The 21,281-nt window shown below is 42.4% G+C and overlaps 1 protein-coding gene across 2 annotated transcripts in view; it reads left to right on the top strand.

Moving 5' to 3' along the window:
* Positions 1-21,281, top strand: part of PTPN21 (protein tyrosine phosphatase non-receptor type 21) — a 74,375-nt gene that overhangs the window by 49,007 nt on the left and 4,087 nt on the right. For both annotated transcript variants that reach the window (XM_044435970.1, XM_044435969.1), the window contains 7 exons: positions 1,026-1,086; positions 3,982-4,072; positions 5,619-7,093; positions 13,490-13,627; positions 14,865-15,086; positions 16,601-16,729; positions 17,368-17,602. In XM_044435970.1, coding sequence (XP_044291905.1) covers positions 1,026-1,086; positions 3,982-4,072; positions 5,619-7,093; positions 13,490-13,627; positions 14,865-15,086; positions 16,601-16,729; positions 17,368-17,602 — 2,351 coding nt within the window. The remainder of the gene's footprint in view (positions 1-1,025; positions 1,087-3,981; positions 4,073-5,618; positions 7,094-13,489; positions 13,628-14,864; positions 15,087-16,600; positions 16,730-17,367; positions 17,603-21,281) is intronic.

Raw genomic sequence — 21,281 nt, 5'->3', positions numbered from 1 at the left:
CACAAACTGAACATACCAGACATGCCAGAGTGTTTCTGAAAGTGGCATGACCCCTAAGATTAGGCAAACACTACATTATTCATGAAGGGATAATGTTTTTCAGATTATCCAAATGTTATAAACCACCTAGAGGGCTTTGATTATTGGACTGCATATGAACAAACAAACAAACAAAAGTAAATAAATCTAGGATAGCCTCAGCTTGTGGGAGGTTCTATGCGGACAGCCATCTTTGACAGATCTCTAAACTGTATGTAATCCATTCCTTTTGCATGCAGTGTTTGCTCATCTGGACAGTTGCTTTCTGGATCAAAGCACCAGAGCACTGGTTTGAGACCTGATCATGCCTAATCTTGGAAGCTAAGCAGGGTCAGGCCTGGTTGAAATCTAGATGGGTGACTTAAATTTTGTGAACCTCCTAGAGAGCTTTGGCTAGGGGTGGTATGGAAATGCAATGTAACAATGATGAAGATGATGATGAGAATCTAGGCTAGGGGAACCCCCTATGGACTGGTACTTTTCATGCAACTTACATTTCGTATCAATTTGCCTTTGGGTACATTCTAGGCAACCCATTGCAGGGTTGGAAGGAGCACATATGGAGCATTGCAAATGGCGGCAGAGGAACACTTTGGAGTTTATCGGTTATGCAAATGGCTCTGTACTCCTGATGCAAGTGCAATATATGCAAGATGTGTGTTTATGCAACATTCTGCTGTACCATATTCTGCTGTACTCATAGAGAAGGAATGTTAAAAGCCATGGACTTTTTCAATTTGTTTTGTTTTGTGCGTGCTTCTCAGGATTATGCATGAGGGTAGCAAGTGGGCATTTGGAGTAATAGCCACTTTATGCATTTGGGGCACTAAATTTCATTCCTAAAGCTGCAGTCCAAAACACACTTACCTGGGAATAAGTCTTATTGCATACAGTCAGACTTATTTCTGAGTAAATATGCGTAGGATTGAAGTGCCAGTGTCATTATTGCAAAATTGGTATTTTTATCATGTAACTTTGCTTCGTAGGCAAGCTCAGACGGTGACAGTGAATCCAGTTAGGAGGCGTTCATCCTCCAGGATGTCTCTGGTAAGGTTTCTGATCATGAGGTTTTCCTTCTTCCTCAGATTTTTACATTAACTTATTTATTAATTAACTTATTTATTAATCTGAGCAAGATGGCTCCTTGGAGAAGAAAAGTTGATAAAAGATAATTCTTGGTGGAATCAGAAAGGGGGGGACTGTAAATAGGAATTCAGATTGTTACACTTTTCTACTTCAGCTCAGTATGAACATCTCCTTACAGTTTGATACAGATAGATTTCATTTGCTTCCATTAATTGATAATGACTGGTCTTCTAACAATTACTAGCTTTTTCTAGGATAGTCAATCCACCTTTTCCCAAGAAAATATTGGAAGAACTGCAAATTAAATATGTAGTTCTATACATTGGTCATGTGGGGCACAATCTACTGTTTGTAGCAGGAGGGGTTGTTTACTTAGGAAATTTCCTAGTGATTTTCATTGTGTTCTCTCTTAACATACAAACAGCTTGGGACTTGATGAATAAATAAATAGAAGTAAACAGAAAAATAAATAGAAACATATCAATGATTTGTGTTTCTAGTTGGACTGCAACTCAGTTTGAATTTCAACTTAATACAGAGAGATTTCACTTGCTTCCATTAATTGAGATATAACATTTGGTCTTTTAACCATCCTTAGCTTTTTCCAGGGCAGACAGTCCACCCTTTCTTTGAAGAGTGAAAAGTTAGCCAAACTTTCAGATAAATAAACACAGCAGGTTGAGAGCAGTTACTGTGGACACCTGGGCTGCAGTGAATTCTGCACCCCAAGAATGCTACATTTTGCAGTAATACTCAGTGTTACAAAAATAAGCATATTACACACCCTTGATGTGGTGCCATACCATTTAGTAGGTGCATACGTTTATAATAGAACTTTTCAAATGCTAAAGCAATTAATGATTTTTAAATAGAATCCCGGTAGCAGCATACCATTGCACACATGTCCAGCTTGTGAACTTCCCAAAAGCAGCTGGTTGGCTGTTGTGGAAACAGGTTGCTTGCCTCTGCCCTGACCCAGCAGACCTCCTCTTTTATTCATAAGATGTTCACAAACCTAGGCATCTTTAGACAAAAAGTGAAAAAAACCTGTAACTCCCAGCATGCCATTTTGCAGGCTGGGGCATGCTGGGCGTTTTGGGCCATTTTTCTGATTAGATAAGCACAGGATTGGACCCTTATTTTCAAATATTCCTATTTTACAACAGGAGATTTGTAGAAAGAAGGAATTACCCAAAGCTACATACTACATTTTATGCAGGGATGAGTGGACAAGTAATGTTCAAGATGACTAGAATCCTCTGAACATAGTCTCACCTTTTGTCTCATGTTCAGTTCCTGCTCGTAATGGCAGCTCACTCTGCACAAATAGAAAATTGGGCACATTGAGAGGTGATTGAATCTAAAATGCATGCAGGTTTCTTAATTTGTGCAACTTTCTGCAATACACCAAGCTGAGGCTGACTCAGTCTTCAGGGGTGGTCTGTGCAAAAACAAACTTAGAAAGTCGTGCAAATTGCTTGTAAGCATATGTCTGCCAGTTAATAAACATATTTAGTTGGACTTGTGCTTGCATCATGTTTTGGCCTTCAAACAGAGCACATGTATATGTTTTCTGAACATACATTCCTAAGTTTAAGGAGCAAGGCTTTGAATCTGTGTCTTTTCTTTAAAGCAAGCTGCAATAGCTGGCTTGTAGAACTTGGATTCAGATAGTAGAATTGCATTTGATCATAGGGAAGAAGCATTCAGGAAGAAATACTGAAGGTCTTAAGTGGACAAGACCATTAGCAGACAATGATGGTAGCTTCCAAGTCTCATCGTTTCACTATATTTGTATAGATGAGGTGGTTAATAAGAGGTTAGTTAGAGCTGCAGATTTTTGAAAGACTTCTTATAATTCCTTCAAGTATTACATATGAGATTGGTGGGACACTGAATGTGGCAGATGGCCTGCTGGTTTAAAATCAGCGCATAAGAGAAATGTGATACCAGCAAGAATACAAAGCTCTCAGCGTCATCTGTCCGCTTCGCTCTGCTCAGTCCCCATTCCTTCCACAGGGCTAATCCCTTTTATAAGGTTTAGGTGTTAGGCTATTCCCAGGAAGGAAGTAGTCTACACCCACTTCCTCCAAACACACATAACTATGATTCAGCCACCAGGCAGGCCTTTATTAGGGTCTTCTTTTGGTAAGTACGAAGTGACTTCTTTTACACGGCACTGATTCTGTTAGCTATTCTAGGTTTAGCACAACTGAGCAAGTAATTCCTTAGTAATAGCCTGAATGGGGTGCCGTATGCTTATTGGCTTAATGCAGATTTTGCTAATAGGGATTGGCAGGTGTTGCAGTCTGTGCCCTATTAACCTCAAGAGATGTATCTCGGATGACCAAGAGTTGATTGCTTGTGTCTGTCAAAATACAGACACCCTGATTCAGCATTTTTCTTATAGCACAGGAGGTGAGATCAGCACGGAATAGCCGCCCACTCTCCCACCTCAAGCCTGAAGGAATGCCATTAACTTTAGTTAAGAGGGCAATCTTGTATGTTTAGACAGAAAACGAGGCCTACAACACTGAGCATGTTGGCATGGTAGCAAAATGTCCTACAGCAACCACGCAGCATCCATGAAATTGCACCCAAGTCACCCAGTTGGACTAGAGTTTTGTTCTTGTGCTCAAAGCCATTCTGAAATAAAATGAGTGGGCAGCAACCTTTTTGTAAAAGCATTACTCATGTCCTGGGTTTTAAACATTTACGTTTTCTGGTTATTGTTTCATCTGGTGTGCGTGCCCATGTTTATTGTTGTAACCTGCCCAGGGAGCTGTATGGCTAAAGGGGTGGGCTAGAACTCAAATAATAACTAATAATTAAATTTTTTTTACAATATCTTTTCAGCAACCCAAACCACAGCCTTATATGATGCCACCGCCACCACCTCAGTTACACTATAATGGACACTATGCAGAACCATATACATCCTCACAAGGTAAATATGCTAAATTCAAGTTCTTTGCCCTGTTGGTGCTTTCTGGAGGAGAAAATGCATGCTCCAGTTGGAAGAGGTAGAGAAGAATTTGAAGACCCAATATGCCTGGTGGTTATTGAGGATCTCAGCATAGTCAGTAGCTGGACTCTGTGAGTTCTGGTCATGTAGGAACATATAGGAAACTGGTTTACACGGATCAAGCTATTTCTCCCTCTGGTCTGGTATTGCCTGACAGTGGTTTTCTAGCAGTACTACCCAGGGTACTGAACCCTACCACCAAAATGTGTTCAGCACTGTGGATAGCTCCATAAAAAGTTCAGACTGAAACCCTAAGTGAGTACTGGCCACTACTGCCTCCTAGGATATCCGGTCAGTCTTTCCTGTCATTTGCTACATCTTCCTTAAACTTGCTTAAACTCAGGAAGAAACCTAGGGCATTCTTTACAGTATATGCACTGCCACTGACTTAGAGATTCTCACTGAAGTGTGTTGCAATTGGGAATCTTCTGTCAACAGAAAGAGGTGACACATTGAATGCAAGGAAGAAAACACTACTGGAAAACTTCCACCTACAGAGTGGAAACTTTTTTCATCCTGATGCCTAAGCTCCACATACCATGTACTGGGAGTCACATACCAGCAAGGGTCAAAGCAACACACATCTTTCAATCTCCTGCATACAAATAATGCTGCCCATGTAGCATATAGTCTTGGAAAAGGCATCCCATTGATTCCAATGCCATTTTTGAGCAACTAGCCCCATTAGCTTTATGATAATCTGTATCATTATACACTGAAAAAAAATGTCATGCTGTTCATCTGTAAAAGGCTCCAAGAGTAGCTATTTGTGGTACATGGGGAATTTGCAGCAGGAGAGGAAAGGGTTGGCATCCCCCCATAAAGAGTAATCTCCAGATCACTTTGTACTGCATTACGCTCAGAAAAGCCTCCCATTCCCTCCAAAATGATTTTTAAAAGCCTAATTGCACCATGGGAGTGATTTTTAGAGGGGGTGCAGTGTGCAGAGAGAGGAGGGCTAAGGCTTGAAAGCAAACTCTCTGGTGAAGTTGGGTTCCTGAGAGCACAGAAACTTCTGGCCAGGTTCAAGCATATGCAAGCAGAAAAGTCTGCTTCAGACCTTCTCCCTGAACACAGGAAATTTGGGGGCTGAGTGAATAGGGCTTCTGTGGTGGGTCTTCCATGTGGGCCAATATCTCTTTCTCATTTTATCCCTCACATGAACTGCTTGTATACCTGCATAAGGCATTAGTTTCCATATGTCCATACATTCGACTAAGTGGAAGCAGTTCACTACAGTGAGCTAAAATGAGGTATCCAGCACTTCCAATATTTAGTTCTTACACTGAGGTTGACGGAGGTTTATTTGCTGATCCAGAGAGAGATGTGCTTCTTCCAGTAATTCTGAAAAAGCAAATTAGTGCTGTAGAAGGTTAATTCTTTGGTTACAGTGATTACATGTCTTTATTTCTTTGCTATTTCAGTGGCTGGTTCTAAATGGATGCCTAACTTATGCAACTTATTTCAGATAATCTTTATGGGAATAATCAGAATGGCTATTACTGCCACTCTCAGACCAGCTTGGATAGAGCCCCACATGACTATAATGGTCGAATCCGCAATGGGAGTGTCTACAGCGCTCACAGCACTAACTCCTTGAACAACCCACAGCACTACATGCAGCCGTCGCCAATGTCCTCCAACCCGAGCATCACTGGCAGCGACATCCTCCGGTCTGATTACGTCCCATCTCACCGGCACAGTGCCCTTATACCACCTTCTTATCGGCCTACCCCAGATTATGAAACAGTGATGAAGCAGCTTAACCGGGGAATGATTCAGTCAGACAAGCAGAGTCATTCCATGAGGAATCTCAACATTGGCAACTCCTATGCCTACAGTAGGCCTGATGCCATGGTGTACAGCCAGCCGGAAATCCGAGAACACGCTAATTTCACTTCCCCTCACTCTGGCCACTATCCCTTTAACATGAATTACAGTTTCCACAGCCATTCCCCTTACCCCTATCCTGCTGAACGGCGCCTGGTGGTTGGAGCAGTGAGTGTGCCTGAACTAACCAATGTTCAGTTGCAGGCCCAAGATTATCCTGCACCAAACATCATGAAGACTCAAGTCTATCGGCCACCTCCTCCTTATCCTTATCCAAGACCAGCTAACAGCACCCCAGACCTCTCCCGGCACCTGTACATCAGCAACAGCAATCCAGATCTCATCACTCGGCGGGTCCATCACTCTGTCCAGACATTTCAGGAGGACAGTCTGCCTGTCGCACATTCTCTCCAGGAAGTGAGTGAGCCCTTAACATCTGCTCGCCATGCTCAATTGCAGAAGAGAAACAGTATTGAAATAGCTGGTCTGGCCCACAGCTTTGAGGCCATGAGGATTAAAGAGAGGACCATGTCGGCATCTGCTGCAGATGTGGCCCCTACAAAGGTCACAGCCCCTCCTGGAGGGTCACAGCCCACTGTTTTTCTGGAGAGGACAAAACAAGAGGAGAATGAGGAGCAAGATGAAAATGTGAACTATGGGCATAAGAAGTCTCTTTCAGATGCCACAATGCTGATACATAGCAGTGAGGAAGAAGAGGAATTTGAAGAAGAAAACAAGGCAGATCCAACCCTCTCTTCATTCATCAATGGAAAACACCAGCTCCCTTCCATCATGGGGTGTTACACTCCAGAGTCCTACCTGAACTATCCATACAGTTCTGTCACTTCATCTCCTGGACCTTTACATATACATGAACCCAAGTTGCATATCACGGAGACTGAGAAGAGAGTAAAGGATGTGAGCCCTACCCATATCATGGTTGATACTCAAGTGCAGAGGAGAGGTGATGGCTTGTTGACTCCGTCTGTTTCTGAATCTGACTTAACTCTGTCTGCGAGGTACAGAGTGCGGAAGGATTCTGTAAAGAAAAGGCCTGTGTCTGAATTGCTTTCAGGGAAGAAGAATATAGTAGAAGGGCTACCTCCTTTAGGGGTGAGTTTTCTGAGGTTTTGCACTCCTGTCTCTCTAAATCAACCTTGCCTAACCTGGTGACCTTTAAAGGTGTTAGACTTCAGCTCTTATAATCCCTAGTCTGTATGGCCAATGACCAGACAACATCTGGAGTGCTACCTGTCACTCTGGTCTGAGTGTTAACCTGGCCCTGTGCAGAGCTTCACATGCCACAATTGTATATATCAGGGTGAGCAGCTTGTGACCTTCTGCAAAGCTTGGCCTACAACTCATAGCCAATGTAGCCCATAGTGAAGGGCCACATTTAATCCACCCTGGTACGTAGTTTCTGCCTTCGACACAGCAAAATCCCTGTACACGTGTAAAGTCAAATATGACCACTTGTGTGATGATTTCTGCACAGCCCTGCCTTTCATGGAGAGATTTCGTAATGTGTTGAACTGCTCTAAAATAAAGCAAGTGTTAAATAGTGTGCACAGTGGGCAAACAATCAAACAAATCTTCACGTATTAGCTGAAAGGATTTGAGCTAGTGGTGTCCAAACAAGACAAAGATCTTGGGGTGTGATGGACAGCTTGAAGAAAATGTTAGGGCAATGTGTGACTGTTGTAAAAAAGGCAAAAACTCAATATTTGCATAATTGAGAGCCTGCAGTAGGAAAAGAGGCAGCCTTGGCACTCTGAGGTGGAGTGGTCCCCATTACATGGCCCCTTCCTGCTTTCCTTCCCTCTCTTCTCCTTCTTGCCTCCCATGTTTCCCAAGGCCATTTGTCCCTTTCTCCTTCCCCCTTCCTGGCCCAGCCATCTAACCACGCACCCCATCCCCTTCCACGGACCCTGCCAGGGCAGGCTGTGTGGCAGGCATCCGTCCCCACTTCTGCCTCTTCAAGAGCTGTGATGGGGCATGCTGTGGTCAGCAGGTGGCCGAGGTCACAGCCAGGACCGGAAGGGTGAACAGAGCCTGCCAAGTCAAGCCACTGCCAGCCAGCCAGCCAGGCTGATCAGGCTGTTCTGACTGAAGCAGCAGCAGAAGGCAGAGGAGGAATCGGCAGACAGCACCAAAGCCTTTATGGCACAGCTCCTTTCACAGTTAGGAAAGGATTGACTGTAAAACTGCTGATACAGTGATCTTATATAACTCTATGTGTGATTGCACTTGGAACCCTGTCTATAATTCTGGTCGCTGCACCGAAAAAGGATATTGCAGAGTTAGAAAAAGTGCAGAAAAAGGCAACTAAAGGCCAGGAGCAGCTTTTCTATGAGGAAAGTTGATGGCTGCGAGGTTGCTGAGCTTAGGCAAAAGGCAAGTAAGGGGAGATTTGGTTGGGAGACTGGATAGGAGATATTTTCTCCCTTTTCCATACAACCTGGGGGCATCCTTTGCGGCTCAGGATAGCTAAAAGAAAGTGCTCTTTTATATACTGCATAGTTAAAGGATGGAATCCACTTCCACAAGATGTAGAGACAGCCACCAATTTAAATGACTTTAGAAGGGCCTTAGATACTTTCCTGAAGGAGAAGGTGACCAATGATTACTAGTTCGGATGGCTTTACACTACCGCCAGATCAGAGGCAGTATGACTATATATACTAGTTGCCATGGAGCATGGGTGGGAGGGTGTTGCACATGAGGGTTCTGCTTGTGGGATCCCATGGGCAGCTGGTTGTCTACCATGAAAACCAAACAGTGGACTAGATGGACCCTTGGTTCGATCCGGCATGGCACTTCTTCTGTACTTATGTTCTAACCAGTCAAGATCAATTTTGAGTCTTTTCTTGAAGCCAGCTGTTGTGGGAAATTATATTGAAGAGCAATATAAATAATTAAAATGCACTAATGATTTAATCTTTTTATTATGATTAAATTGCACTTTTCATTTAACCTTTATAATCTAAATATGTAGTGTAATTATAATTTTATAGGCAAATAGAGTTGGTGATTATCAGAATGTGCTTATGCTATGTATTCCTTCCTGCCTCTACTAATGCCTCCAAACCAAGAGGGGCTCTAATTTTCTCAAAGGTTTCTTATCTTTTAACTTCCCTGCCTTCTGCTCAGTATAATTTCTTCTCATTTGTGTTACTTTCCCATATTAACTATTTCACTTACATAGATGCTCTCCTTTCTCCTCTGTCAACTTGGTTTGTATTGTTGGGAGCTGTTGTGTTGTGTTTTGTTGCTGAGGCTACAATTCTATCCTTACTTATCTGAGAAGAATTATAGTTGAATCCAGTTGAGTGTATGATTAGGCATTCATACTGGAAAGCTTCTTGACACAGATAGAAGAGAATATTCAAGAAACATGGTATAACTATTTCAAAGCAGCAAACCCAGTCCATATAATAAGCCACACTTGTCATTTAACTGGGTTATTGTGTTGTCTGGACCTAGCCATAGCAACAAGTTACAGCTTGTTAACCATGAAGAAAACCTATGTTTCGTTGCTGGATTCTGAACTATAGGTTGTTCACTGTGGTATGTCATCTTGACTGGCTTCAAACAATGTGATAACCCATTTTTCAACAACAACCCATGGTTCAGTGACAGCCCACATTCAACCCTTGTTTGAACTATACAAGTTTATGCCTAGATTAATCCTTTAATTGAGAAGTGACTGTTTTTCTTGAAAATGGGCCTTTGGTATGACATTTATTTAGCATTTAGTTTGTGCTAAAATGCTTTGGATTTTTTTCTTTCTAGTGCAGGGAAGGAAAACCAGAGGCGTTTCAAATACTATTGGAATAGAGATCCTAGCATCCCAGGCCATTGGCCATAATGACTGGCAGTTGGAGTCCACTAACATCTGGAACATCTCAGATCCACCCACCCATCTTCTAGATGATGCTCAGAATTTTGCTTTCATTGTAGTAGTCTGAGGGATTACCTTAATTGGCTTTTAGCCTCACCATGAGCTGAGTGAGCTGAGTGATATACAGTAGAGGCAGATCAAGATCTGCTTGTAGATGTCTGGGTGATTTGCAGTGGATCAGGAAGAATATCTGCCTTACGATTAGTTAACAATGGCACCAATGATGTAGCTCTTCTTTTTCCCATTAATCATGTTGCTCAAATGTAGAAATCTTGGAGTAGATTTTCTGTGGAAGAACTAGGAGTGTCATTTAATTTAATACTGTACCCAAAATAAATTTCTGGTTCCAGAATTCTTTAATTTCAAGCATACATTTTCTGAACTAGATGCCATTTGGTGGATCTCAGAGTTCAAAAAGAGAACAAAGTGGATCCCATAAGCCTGAACTCCACCTTTCCTTGCTGTACATAATAGGGTTGCCTCCACCTAAATAGATAATCATTGTCTTGTCTGTCTGCTATAGACTTTAGGCTAAGCCCCTGCTCAAATCCTGCCACCCCCTAACTCGCCGTAACGTGTGGTATAGCATCTTTGCTCAGATCACCTGTCTTACTCTAACTCACCTATTTCTAGTCCCACAAAAATCTTTGCCTTACATAATGTAGTTTTTTTAATTCTACAGGTGCTTTGGTTATGGTTAGGCACCTGCTTTTACTAGCCTTGGTATCTGTTCACTTACTTTTTACTCTTCAAAGCTACAAGATTGAATTGGATGTCACCTTCAGAGTAACATGCTACTGAATGCAGGCACTTGTTTTAACACAGAATATCACACTTCCCCACTGTGGCTGTTTTCTGTTGAGGTGCCCTGGATCCTGGTGTGTGTTGGGTTTCTGTTCCAGGGGATAGCCATCAGGGTGCATGTTTGGCTGGCATTGTCCTAAGGAGTTGGATAATCTCCCAATTTTGCTAACATGCAATATAGAAAATTGGAATAATAAATATTCTGGGTTAGGGACAATTAATAATTAATTGGGACATTATTTGCCTACAAATAATAAATATTCTGAGTTAGGGACAATTATTTGCCTACAAATAATAAAGATCAAATTTCTGGTGGTGATATTTTGAAGTGTATTTAATAGGTTACACACAGGAATGTGTGTTCTGCATATTTCACAGAAATGTATAAAAACTGCAGAAGGTGTCACTAGCAGCAGAATTCAGTTTCACAAGAATCTCAGTCTTCAGTAAAATTAAAATTCTAGTTGTTAAAAGATGTGAAAATGTGATTGAAAGTCTGTGGGCAATGCAGGTCTGGTGAAACTTCAAAAGCCAGTTGAATGGCTGAACAAAACTTCTAGTGGCCAAAGGAGGCAGCACTTGTGTTTTGGAGATTCCTTTGTTTTCCCTGATTGTTAGTCCTAGCAGGATAAATTCTGCAAAACAGTAAAGTGTGCTTTACTGTTGCGAAATAGAGCAGAATTTTCCCATAGTAGAATTTTGGTTGAATTCTTGCTTACTGTTGGTGTTGGGGCTGTGTGCATGTCTCTGTGCGTTAAGGTGTAGTTGCACAGTCCAAGATATGCAGAAACATATATATGCCATGTTACAATTTTGCAAAGTCTTTAACAGCTTCTGTCACCTGACATGCAAATTGATTTTTCAGGATGACCATGCAGGTGTAGAAATCTGGTAAAGAAAGGTCCAGTGGACCAATATAGGGTGCCTTCCATACAGTGATTTATAGTGTGTGAATTGGCTTTACATTCACACATTGCTTTGCAAGGTTCCCTTTGTGGCTGATGGCTAGCTTCATTAGTTCTGCTGTTTGAGGGCACATCTAGGTAGAAGTTCTGCATGTTCCAGTGTTGAGAGTGGGAAAAACTTTTCCTGAAAAAGATGGGCAACTTTCTGTTTGGAAGGTACTACCATTATTCTAAGAATCAGGCAATGGCCACTGGTTCCATTCTGCTCTGTGAACCAGAAGGGAACTGGAAGGGTGAAGCCCCTTGCCCCCAGTGTGCATAGGAGTGGCATCAGATGAAGTCTACACACTTTCTCCCCTTTGTTTTCCAGTTGCTAACTAGTTCTGGATATGATTCTGTGTAAGAACATAAGAAGAGCTATGCTGGATCAGACCATCTAGTCCAGTACTCCATATACACAGTGGCAAACCAGCTGCTAACAGGGTCACTCAAGCAAAATGATTGCAAAGACTTCCTTTTGCCCAAGCTCCCCAGGAGCTGGTGGGTGCAGGCAGGCCACCTCTGGCAAAGGAACTTGCAAGGCGAGTAGCCACTGATAGCCTCTCCTGCCATCTGTCTAGTCCCCTTTTAAAGCCATGTAAGTTGGTGGCCATCTCTGCATCTTGTGGCATCAAATTCCATAGTTTAGTTTGTTGTGTGAAAAAGCACTTCCTTTGGTCTGTTCTAAACCTTCCCCCAATCAGTTTCATGGGATGACCCCAGGTTTGAGTATTACAGGAAAGGAAGAAAAATATCTTCCTCTCGACTTTCTGCACTTCATGCATTGTTTTAAACACCTCTGTCATGTCTTCCTTTCCTTACCATGTTTCCAAACTAAACAGTCCTAGTTGTTGTAGCCACTCCTCATAGGGAAGATGCTCTAGCCCCCTGATCATTTTCATTGCCCTTCTCTGTACTTTTTCCAGTTCAGTGATGTCCTTAGGTGAGGCAACCAGAACTGGACACATTCATATCAAGGATTTGTATTAAAGCTTGTCTGTTCTATATTCTTTTCCATTCTTTTATAGTTAGCTTGCTTTTCAAGCCTGTGCAATTAAGAGTATTGGTCTTGGATCCTCATTCAGTTCCCTTACTCAGCCACAAAGCTTGTGCCAGCTCTGCACACTCAGACTTGTATTTCTGTCAGGATTGTTGTGAATATGGAATAATCTATGGAATGTGCTCCCCAGAGAGGTCCGCCTGGCACCGTCGTTTTTTGTTTTTTGGCGCCAGGCGAAGACCTTTTTATTCAAATGTTATTTTAATTGTTAATATTATTTATTTATTTTATTCTTTGGCCAGGGCGACTTAAATTATACTGTTAAATTATATTGTTTTATATTATGTTATTTATTTATGATTGTGAGCCGCCCCAAGGCTTCGGCGAATGGGGCGGCATAGAAGTTCTCTAAATAAATAAATAAATAAAATATAAATGGTAGGAAGGCCATGTTGCTGCTATTGCCTGAGTGCCTTGGAGGAAGAAGGACAAGGTAGCGGCATAAATAAATTGGATTTTATAAGAATTAAGCAACTTGAATGCTAGATTGGGGTCGTCCTGTCCTGGTTTTGGGCTGTCATCTGTAGTGTCTGCAACAGTCCTATCTTGCTTAGGTCTATTTATCATACTAGTAAAGTTTCAAAAGGCTGAAGGAGGAATGAAGACTGACAGGATGAAAAGAATGTTGCTTTGCTATTGCAAGTCTCTGTAGAACCGTGTTAGCCAGAGGAGCTGTTGCTGTGTCTTTTCCTTCACTACTTGCAAAAGAACGGCTGGAGGTGCTTCCCTTTTCCCCCTACCAAACTCCAGCAATTTCATTTGACCCAAGTTTGTGTTGTAAGTTTGTCTTGTTCCAGCAGGTCATGAAAAAGAACAGAGCTGAAGCCAAAAAGATAGGACCTTTGAAGTTAGCTGCTCTAAATGGACTGACGTTATCTCGGCTGCCACTGCCGGATGAAGGAAAGGAGGAACCTGCCAGAGCAACAAATGATGAACGGGTTAGTTTAATGTTTTCTTTCAGCCATATGCTCAATGTTTATTGTCACTTTTCACAGTTGCATAATTTTCATTGCCCTAATTGAAAATTTATATCTGAGTGAAGGCATTAGGGTTTGCATACCACTGTACACATCAAATGACTGTTGATTTTTCTTGTTCCTATGCCAGTTTGCATTTATTAGATTTATCCTGAATTTATCTTGTGGATCACTCAGAGAGCCTTTACACAACAGTGCAGAGGTATATAGGTCTGCAGATCTTTTTACTTTGGGCCCCCACTCTGTGTGTCCCTATATTCCAAGTTAGGTAGGTGGCCATGAGGAAGAGAGCAGAATGTTTCTGTGGTGGCATACACATTTTAGGATGCTGTCCATGCCTCCTCTTGCCAGACCCCTATTTCAAGTCTTAGTCAGAAATTACAAAAGCTTTTGATCTGTGTTCAGCATCCTCCAAATAGAGTCCCCCCCCACCTCTACCACCTGCATTTCCTGTTACCCCAAATCAGCTCTGGTAGTAGGGCTACCAAAGGGAGGGGAAATCTAATCCGCTAGTTTTGTCCTTTCAGCTGTTGGATGGATGAACAAGGAGGAAACTTCCTGTTTTGCTTATGCCTGAAATGCATTGGATTTCATTGACTTGGTTGTTTGTAGATTTGCTCCTCATTTTTATTTACATGTCATTGATTCTTAATTGCTTTATGTGGTGAGCCACTTTACGAGGTTCTGTCTCGAATGCAAATTCAGGAATAAGGATATTTAAAGATCTGTTGTTGATAAATAAAGGAGATTTGATTTATATGTAAATCAGTTTTTAAAATCCATCCTTTTAAACCATTTTATGTATTTGATGATGGTTATAAAATGTATAAGCTGCACCTCATTGAGAGAGGTCACACTGATTTGCACAATAAATTCAAACACAAAATGTGAAAAAGTAATATGAACACAAATAGCACAATAGAGCAAGGGCTCTAAGACTGAATGTACTTATCAGTCAGGAAAGACTTCATGCAAGTGAAGCATTATAGATACATACCTGATCTTAGCTGGAAGGGCATTTCATACTGTGGGAGCTGTGACAGTAAAGGCCCCACTGGTGGTTTCTGAGTGGACCTCTGACCAGGAGTGTCTCTTCGGAAGAGTTTAGTGATCAGAGAAGATTAGGGAGAAGCAGTGTCCTTGTTCGTTTATTTATGGGCAAAAATTAAATATCTTCCTTTTGTTTCCTATTTTCTAGTGTAAAAGTTTGGAACAACGGTTGGAACAAGGAATGGTATTTACGGAATACGAGCGGATTCAAAAGAAAAGGCTTGTGGATGGTGATTGTTCGATTGCTCGCCTCCCAGAAAATGCAGAACGGAACAGGTTCCAAGATGTACTTCCTTATGATGACACCAGAGTAGAGTTGGTCCCTACAAAAGAAAATAATACGGGTTATATCAATGCATCCCACATTAAGGTGAGGTTAGGCTGTTTTTAAATTAAAAATAGGTGGACATGAACCAAACCTGCTATAGAGGCTGGCTTGATGGCTAGTTATACTAGGGAAAGCCCAACGGAGTACTAGTGCAAGGAGATGCTGCTCTTCCTAATTGCGACACAGGGGGAGGGCTCAGATGTAATCCTAAACCATGGTTGAGTGCTGTATGTATGACAAAAGGAGCTGGAGTGAGTTCCTCCCTCTTCTTCCCTTGTGCAGTTGGGGGTAGGAATGAATCAGTTTCTCATGCCCAGTTCCTTGGCTTCTCACATGTCGGAAGCAAGAATCATGGATTCAATAAAACCTTGTAAGTTATTAATAGAACTCTCTAGCCAATGAATAAACAAGCCAACAACAAATCCTGGATCATTAGCAAACTAGTTTATTTTAAACCCAGATTCCTGGTTTACACATATAGATAAGGCAAGCATTGTGAAAAGTACAACTGCATGGCAGCTTGTTCTTCCCCCTGGTTGTATGGGAGGAGGAGGGAAGGTGTGGGGGAACTCAAGCCTAGCACTTGGCAAAGGCTCTTTCCTGCTTATTATATACAAATACAGCCAGAAGGTGAGACACAGATAATGTAAGTTCATTCAACATGCCACTTCCCATTCCTTGCCTTTATTTTCTGTAAGACTTCACAGGAAACATAGCAAACTACATGCCTTGCATTTCCAGATCCTTTTGACTTGTACCTCAGGAGTAACTTGTTTGAATGTGTGCTTTGACTCAGAGCAATTCACTTGTTCTCAATGGGAATTAGTTTGGAAGCTGCTGTTTTCAGGGCCCTGTGTGACTGAGTGGCATTTCTGAATTCAGGAACACAAACATGAAGTGAGTTCCATTGCATTTGAATCCCTCAGTCAACCTTTGCTTAATTCTGAAGCCGATTGAGTAGGTTTAAGAGGCATACTGTAACTTTGCCTGGAGCAGATGACCCTACCAAGCATCTTTTCAGCTTTCTAATTGGCACAGAGGGAGCGCACCTAACCAAGAGGCCATACTCATGTTTCGTTCTGTCTTATATTGAGTGAAACAAATTCTGCTTCTGAGATTAAATAAAAAACAGAGGAAGAATGTGGCAGAAGCAAAAAGCACTCAGGTAGATCCAGGGTGCTTCCAGAAGAGGCTTTTTTATCTTGCATTTCCTTGGGTCATACATGCAATTTTGCAATACAGGCCAGGCACCAATGTGTTCCACTGGTAACCTTTGCATATCTCCTTCCCGCTTCTACTGCTTTGTTTAATGTAGTGGTAAAGGAACAAAAAATCCCTCAAGGAGGGAAAGAGGAAATTGCCACACAATGCCTTTTGCCAAGGAGCTTAGGATTCTGTGGAAGTTCCCATACAGTGCCTTACTTGCACCTCCATTTCCACTGTTACTGCAAGATGGTGTGGGTCTTTTTAATTTTTTTTCCAAGCACCTGCATTATGGATAGATAAGTTTGATGGACCTGTTTGGTACCCATAATCCTTTCTTGTTTGTTTCTCAGGTTTGTGTTGGGGGAATGGAGTGGGATTATATTGCAACCCAAGGTCCTTTACAGAATACATGCCAAGACTTCTGGCAGATGGTCTGGGAGCAAGGGATTGCCATTATAACCATGGTCACTGCAGAAGAGGTGAGTGTTTTTCTGTACTAATGGAAGAATAGAAGCTGCTACCTTTGAGGTCCTAGTTCTTACTCAGAAGTATAAACATAAAATGCCCCATGAACATATTTCTTAGCTTTCCCTCCACTCTGAATTTGATTGGCCAGGTTTAACAGGCTGAAGTAGAGAGAGAGATCATGTCATGAGTGGAGCCGGCTGGAGCTGGGAGTCAGACTAGATGGCCCAGGAGGACCCTTCTGACTCACTCTGTTCCTCTGTTTCTGTGACACCATAAGACAGTGGTTAGAGCAGTTTTCCCAGCCTGGTATCCTCCAAATGTGTTGGCCTGCAGCTGCCATCATTCCCATCCACCATGGCCAGTGGACACCAGGCTAGAGAATGCTGGATTGGGGTGCCAGTCTAGGAAACGCAGGTTTGAATCCCTACCCACCCATGAAGTTCGCTAGGTGGCCTTGAGACATCAAGTGTGCTCTCTCAGACTAGTCTCCCCATGATAAGATTGGCAGAAGGAAGAGAACCACGTATGCCACCATGAGCTCCGTGGAAGGAAGGCAGGATATAAAATAGCGATATACTAAACCAAGCCCTTGTAGAACCTTTGAAAGAGCACTGTTGGACTCGTTGTTGACTAAACTTCATGTTTCCAGGAGGGAGGCCGAGAGAAAAGTTTCCGATACTGGCCACGACTTGGCTCCAGGCACAATACAGTAACATATGGCAGATTCAAGATTACCACCCGCTTCCGGACAGACTCAGGTTGCTATGCAACAACAGGTTTGAAGATCAAGCACCTCCTAACAGGGCAAGAGAGGACAGTTTGGCATCTCCAGTATACTGATTGGCCCGAACATGGCTGCCCAGAGGACATAAAAGGGTTTCTGTGTAAGTTCTTTTTACTGTTGCTTTCTGTTAGAGAATACAACCCATGGTTGCTTCCTGGGAAGGAGATGTTCTGAGCGGTTCCCATTCATCCATTGAGGGAATACTTGATTGTGTCATTTTGCTTTGTTTGAATGTGCAGGTTTTGCTCATGTTCATGATCATTAGGATGCAGTCTGAAGTGGAGGCATTGCTATGGGTCACTTCTCCCCTCCCCACATGCTGTACCCCCCCATCTTTTGCATATGGCAATTATGTTTTTATTGATTTGGGGTGATGGGAAAACAAACAAGATTTTTTTTATCTGAGATTATTTGGATAAGAGTGTAATAATTATCACTACATTGCATTTATATTCTGCTTTTTTTTACTCTTGCAAAGAACCCAAGGTAGTGACAACAACCCTGTGAGGTAGCTTAGGCTGAGAGTGAGTAACTGGCCCAAAGTCACCCAGTGAGCTTCATGGCCCAGTGGGAACTAGAGCCGGGATTTGCAGCCCAACACTCAAACCACTACACCACCGTGGCTCTCAGTGGCCAGCTTTGCCTCCTGTGAAATTTAAATAAATCCTTAAATTATTTTGTATTTGCATAAGATAATCAACATTTGCACATTTCATGTGTCCTATGGGTCTAGGCCCTGAATCTTTTTATTCGCTAGCAGCACCCTTGGTTTGAATGTACAAGGTACCGCAAACTTGCTGAAGGAGGAGCAAGTTGTGTGGGATAAGGCATGGGAATGTTCTTTATGCTGCTGTGAACTCTGCAGAAGAAAGGAAGAATGCAGAATTAGTCTGGTGGATTCCTGCAGGGATAGCTAGCAAATGTTACTCCAAACTCTGGAGGCTTTTGAGTCTCTGTTATGTATTGGTGCTGCATTTTGACTTTGCACTATTATGTATTGGTGCTGCATTTTTTCACAGAAAGGATTGGGGCTTCCCCAATCATGTACCCAATGTGCATGACAGGGTCTGAATTTGGGCGACATGCTATGTTTAGGCATTGTTTGGCATGTTGCGAATGAGCTGCATCAGGCCTTGGGTTCTTGTACTTCCCCATCCCCTCCTCCTGCTCCCCCCCACTCCAGCTCTTGCAGAACCAGAGTCCATTTTTTCCGAACTGACAAATTATGCTTAACCTTGTCTGTGCTTCGCCTTTTTTTAAGCACTTGAAAGCATGGCTTTAAACAAACTGCCATAAAATTTAATTTAATTTTAATCACAGTTTGTCAATTCAGAGGAAACTACAGTGGTACCTTGGCTCACGAACTTAATCCGTTCCAGGACCCTGGTCGTGACCCAAATTGGTTGTGAGCCAAGTTAAATTTCCCCATAAGGTTCAATGTAAATAAGGTTAATTGGTTCTGTAACTATTTTTTTTAATCAGAAAAATATGAAGCAAAGTGACAAAGAACAACAAAGATCGTGGCCATCTCTCCCCCACCCCTGCCCCGGGCACAAGTGCAGCCATCTCTCCGCCCCCGCCAGCATGACAGCAGTCGTGCCCGTCATTCTGGCGCACTGGGGGGGTTGGGAGAGAGACAGGCGCGAACACAGGTGCATTGTGGGGGAGAGACAGGCACAAACACAGGTGCACTTCGGGGGGAGAGACAGGCGCGAACACAGGTGCGCTCGAGGGGGAGCGGGCTTGAGATGGCCACGATCTGTGGCCACGATCTGCTTGGGGTGGAGATGGCCGAGATCTTAGTTGTGCTCCTGCAGGAAAGACAGGCGCAATGACAGGCACACTCATGCAGGAAAGGTGGGCGCGATCTTGGCCATCTCCCCCCCACCCCCCCCCACGATCATGGCCATCTCCCCACTCAGGTGGCGGGGAGATGGCCGTGATCGCAGCCGCCACCTAATGCGGAGTTTGCGACCTGAGTCAAAATTTTTATGAATTTTTTGTTTGCGACCCGATTTGGTTGTGAACAGAAGCATTCGTGAGCCGAGGTACCACTGCACTTCCTGTGGTTAAGCAAAAACGAAAGTCCCCTGTTCTGCTCTAAACTATGGATTAATGTGACATTTGGATAAGCACTGCTGACCCTGTGCAGATGGAACCTGCTGCTAGTGCGACAGGGAGCTGCAGGGTTCTTAAGCGAATGGAAATGGTCACATGGCGAGTTTTCTGAATGGAGCAGGTCAGGGGAGCTCACAGAAGGAATTCCACTCACCTGTCCCATTCTGGAGGCAGGCATTTCCACAATCGCTTCAGGTAGTACTAGCACTATTGGTTGCTCCAAGTAGTATAACAGGAAGAGCCAAGGTACCACTGTACTTAAGCAAGAGCCAGGGTACCACTGTCCTGTGGTTAAGCAAAACCAAAAGTGTTCCCAGTAGTATAACAGGAAGTGCAGTGGCAGAGTAGACTACTCCTCGGCATGTGCCCACAATTCTTGCTTAAGAGAACTTTCCATGATAGCCCTTTCTCCCAGTTACTTTGGAGGATGCCAAAGACAATTATGTTTTGAATGGGCTTTGTCACAACTGGCCTGTAGCAGATACTGTGTCTGTGTACATTCTCTTGCTGCTTCCTTGGCTCATTTCTCGCTTTAATTTCATTATTTCAGTTAAATTGTTCTAATGGCTTCAGTAATTTTATTTTCTTATGTAAGCTTTGTTGGAGCTCCATCTGATAGAAAGGTGAGGTAAAAATACAAGAAATGGTCAATTCCGTGGAGAATGCCTATGTACCATGATGCACATGACAACTTTCTCTAAAGAATGAATGCATTTTCTACATTATTTAGTAAACAGTGCCTTGCATTATTTCTTCTTGCAAGGAAACCAAGGCGGCTTTCCATGGTTTTCCTTCTCTCTATTTGATTCTCACAACAATCCTATGAGGCTGATTAGGTTCAGAGTCAGTGACTGGTGTATAATCACACAGTGAGCTTCATGGCCGAGTGGAAAGTAGAACTTAGAAATCCTCAGTCCCAATCCAGTGCTTTGACCACTAGATTGCACCAACTTTCAATCCCCCATGAATTTTTGTAATTCCTCCTTAAAGCTTTTACAGCCTGTTACCATCACACCAGAAAATATCATCATCATATGTTAGCAATAATAATAACAATTTTATTTTATTAATAGAATTGCTATATTGTATATTATTTATTAAATAATTTATTGTAGACACAAGCCAATAAATGTTAATACTAAGTTAATACATAGTAAAAATACAAATAGAATCACAGAAGAGCCAAATGGACAGAACAAACTTTGCTACCTTTCCATTTAAACAGAAAGATAATAAAGTTTCAGTGGATCTTCTTGGTAAAATTATAAATTGTATGAACTACTTCACTGGTCTGTTCTGAAGTTTTTAACAGCCATCTCAACAAAAGACAAGGTAATTAATTGATGAGTAAGCACAGTTCTATGCTTGCTTACTCACAAATAAGTTACACTGACCACATTTGCACATAATGCTAATACATGGTTTATTTAACCCACGTTTTGTCTGGCAGATGATAGAAGAAATCTTGGCTTGTTTTCTCAAACACTGTGTTGTCTCTCTTCTCTTTAGCAACCTCCCTCCTTGTATCCCAAGCGCCTAGTACTGGCATTTAGTGCAACTGTTTTTGTTTGTCAATTTGTTTTACCACTCTTGTCTATTACTTCTTGAAACAGAGCTTAAACAACCCACATTTCTGAGTGCAACAAAATGACAATATAGGG

This window comes from Varanus komodoensis, unplaced genomic scaffold, assembly GCF_004798865.1.
Source record: "Varanus komodoensis strain SLA01 unplaced genomic scaffold, ASM479886v1 scaffold3, whole genome shotgun sequence".
NCBI classification, from domain to species: Eukaryota; Metazoa; Chordata; class Lepidosauria; order Squamata; family Varanidae; genus Varanus; species Varanus komodoensis.
This window is presented reverse-complemented; position numbering and strand designations above follow the sequence as displayed.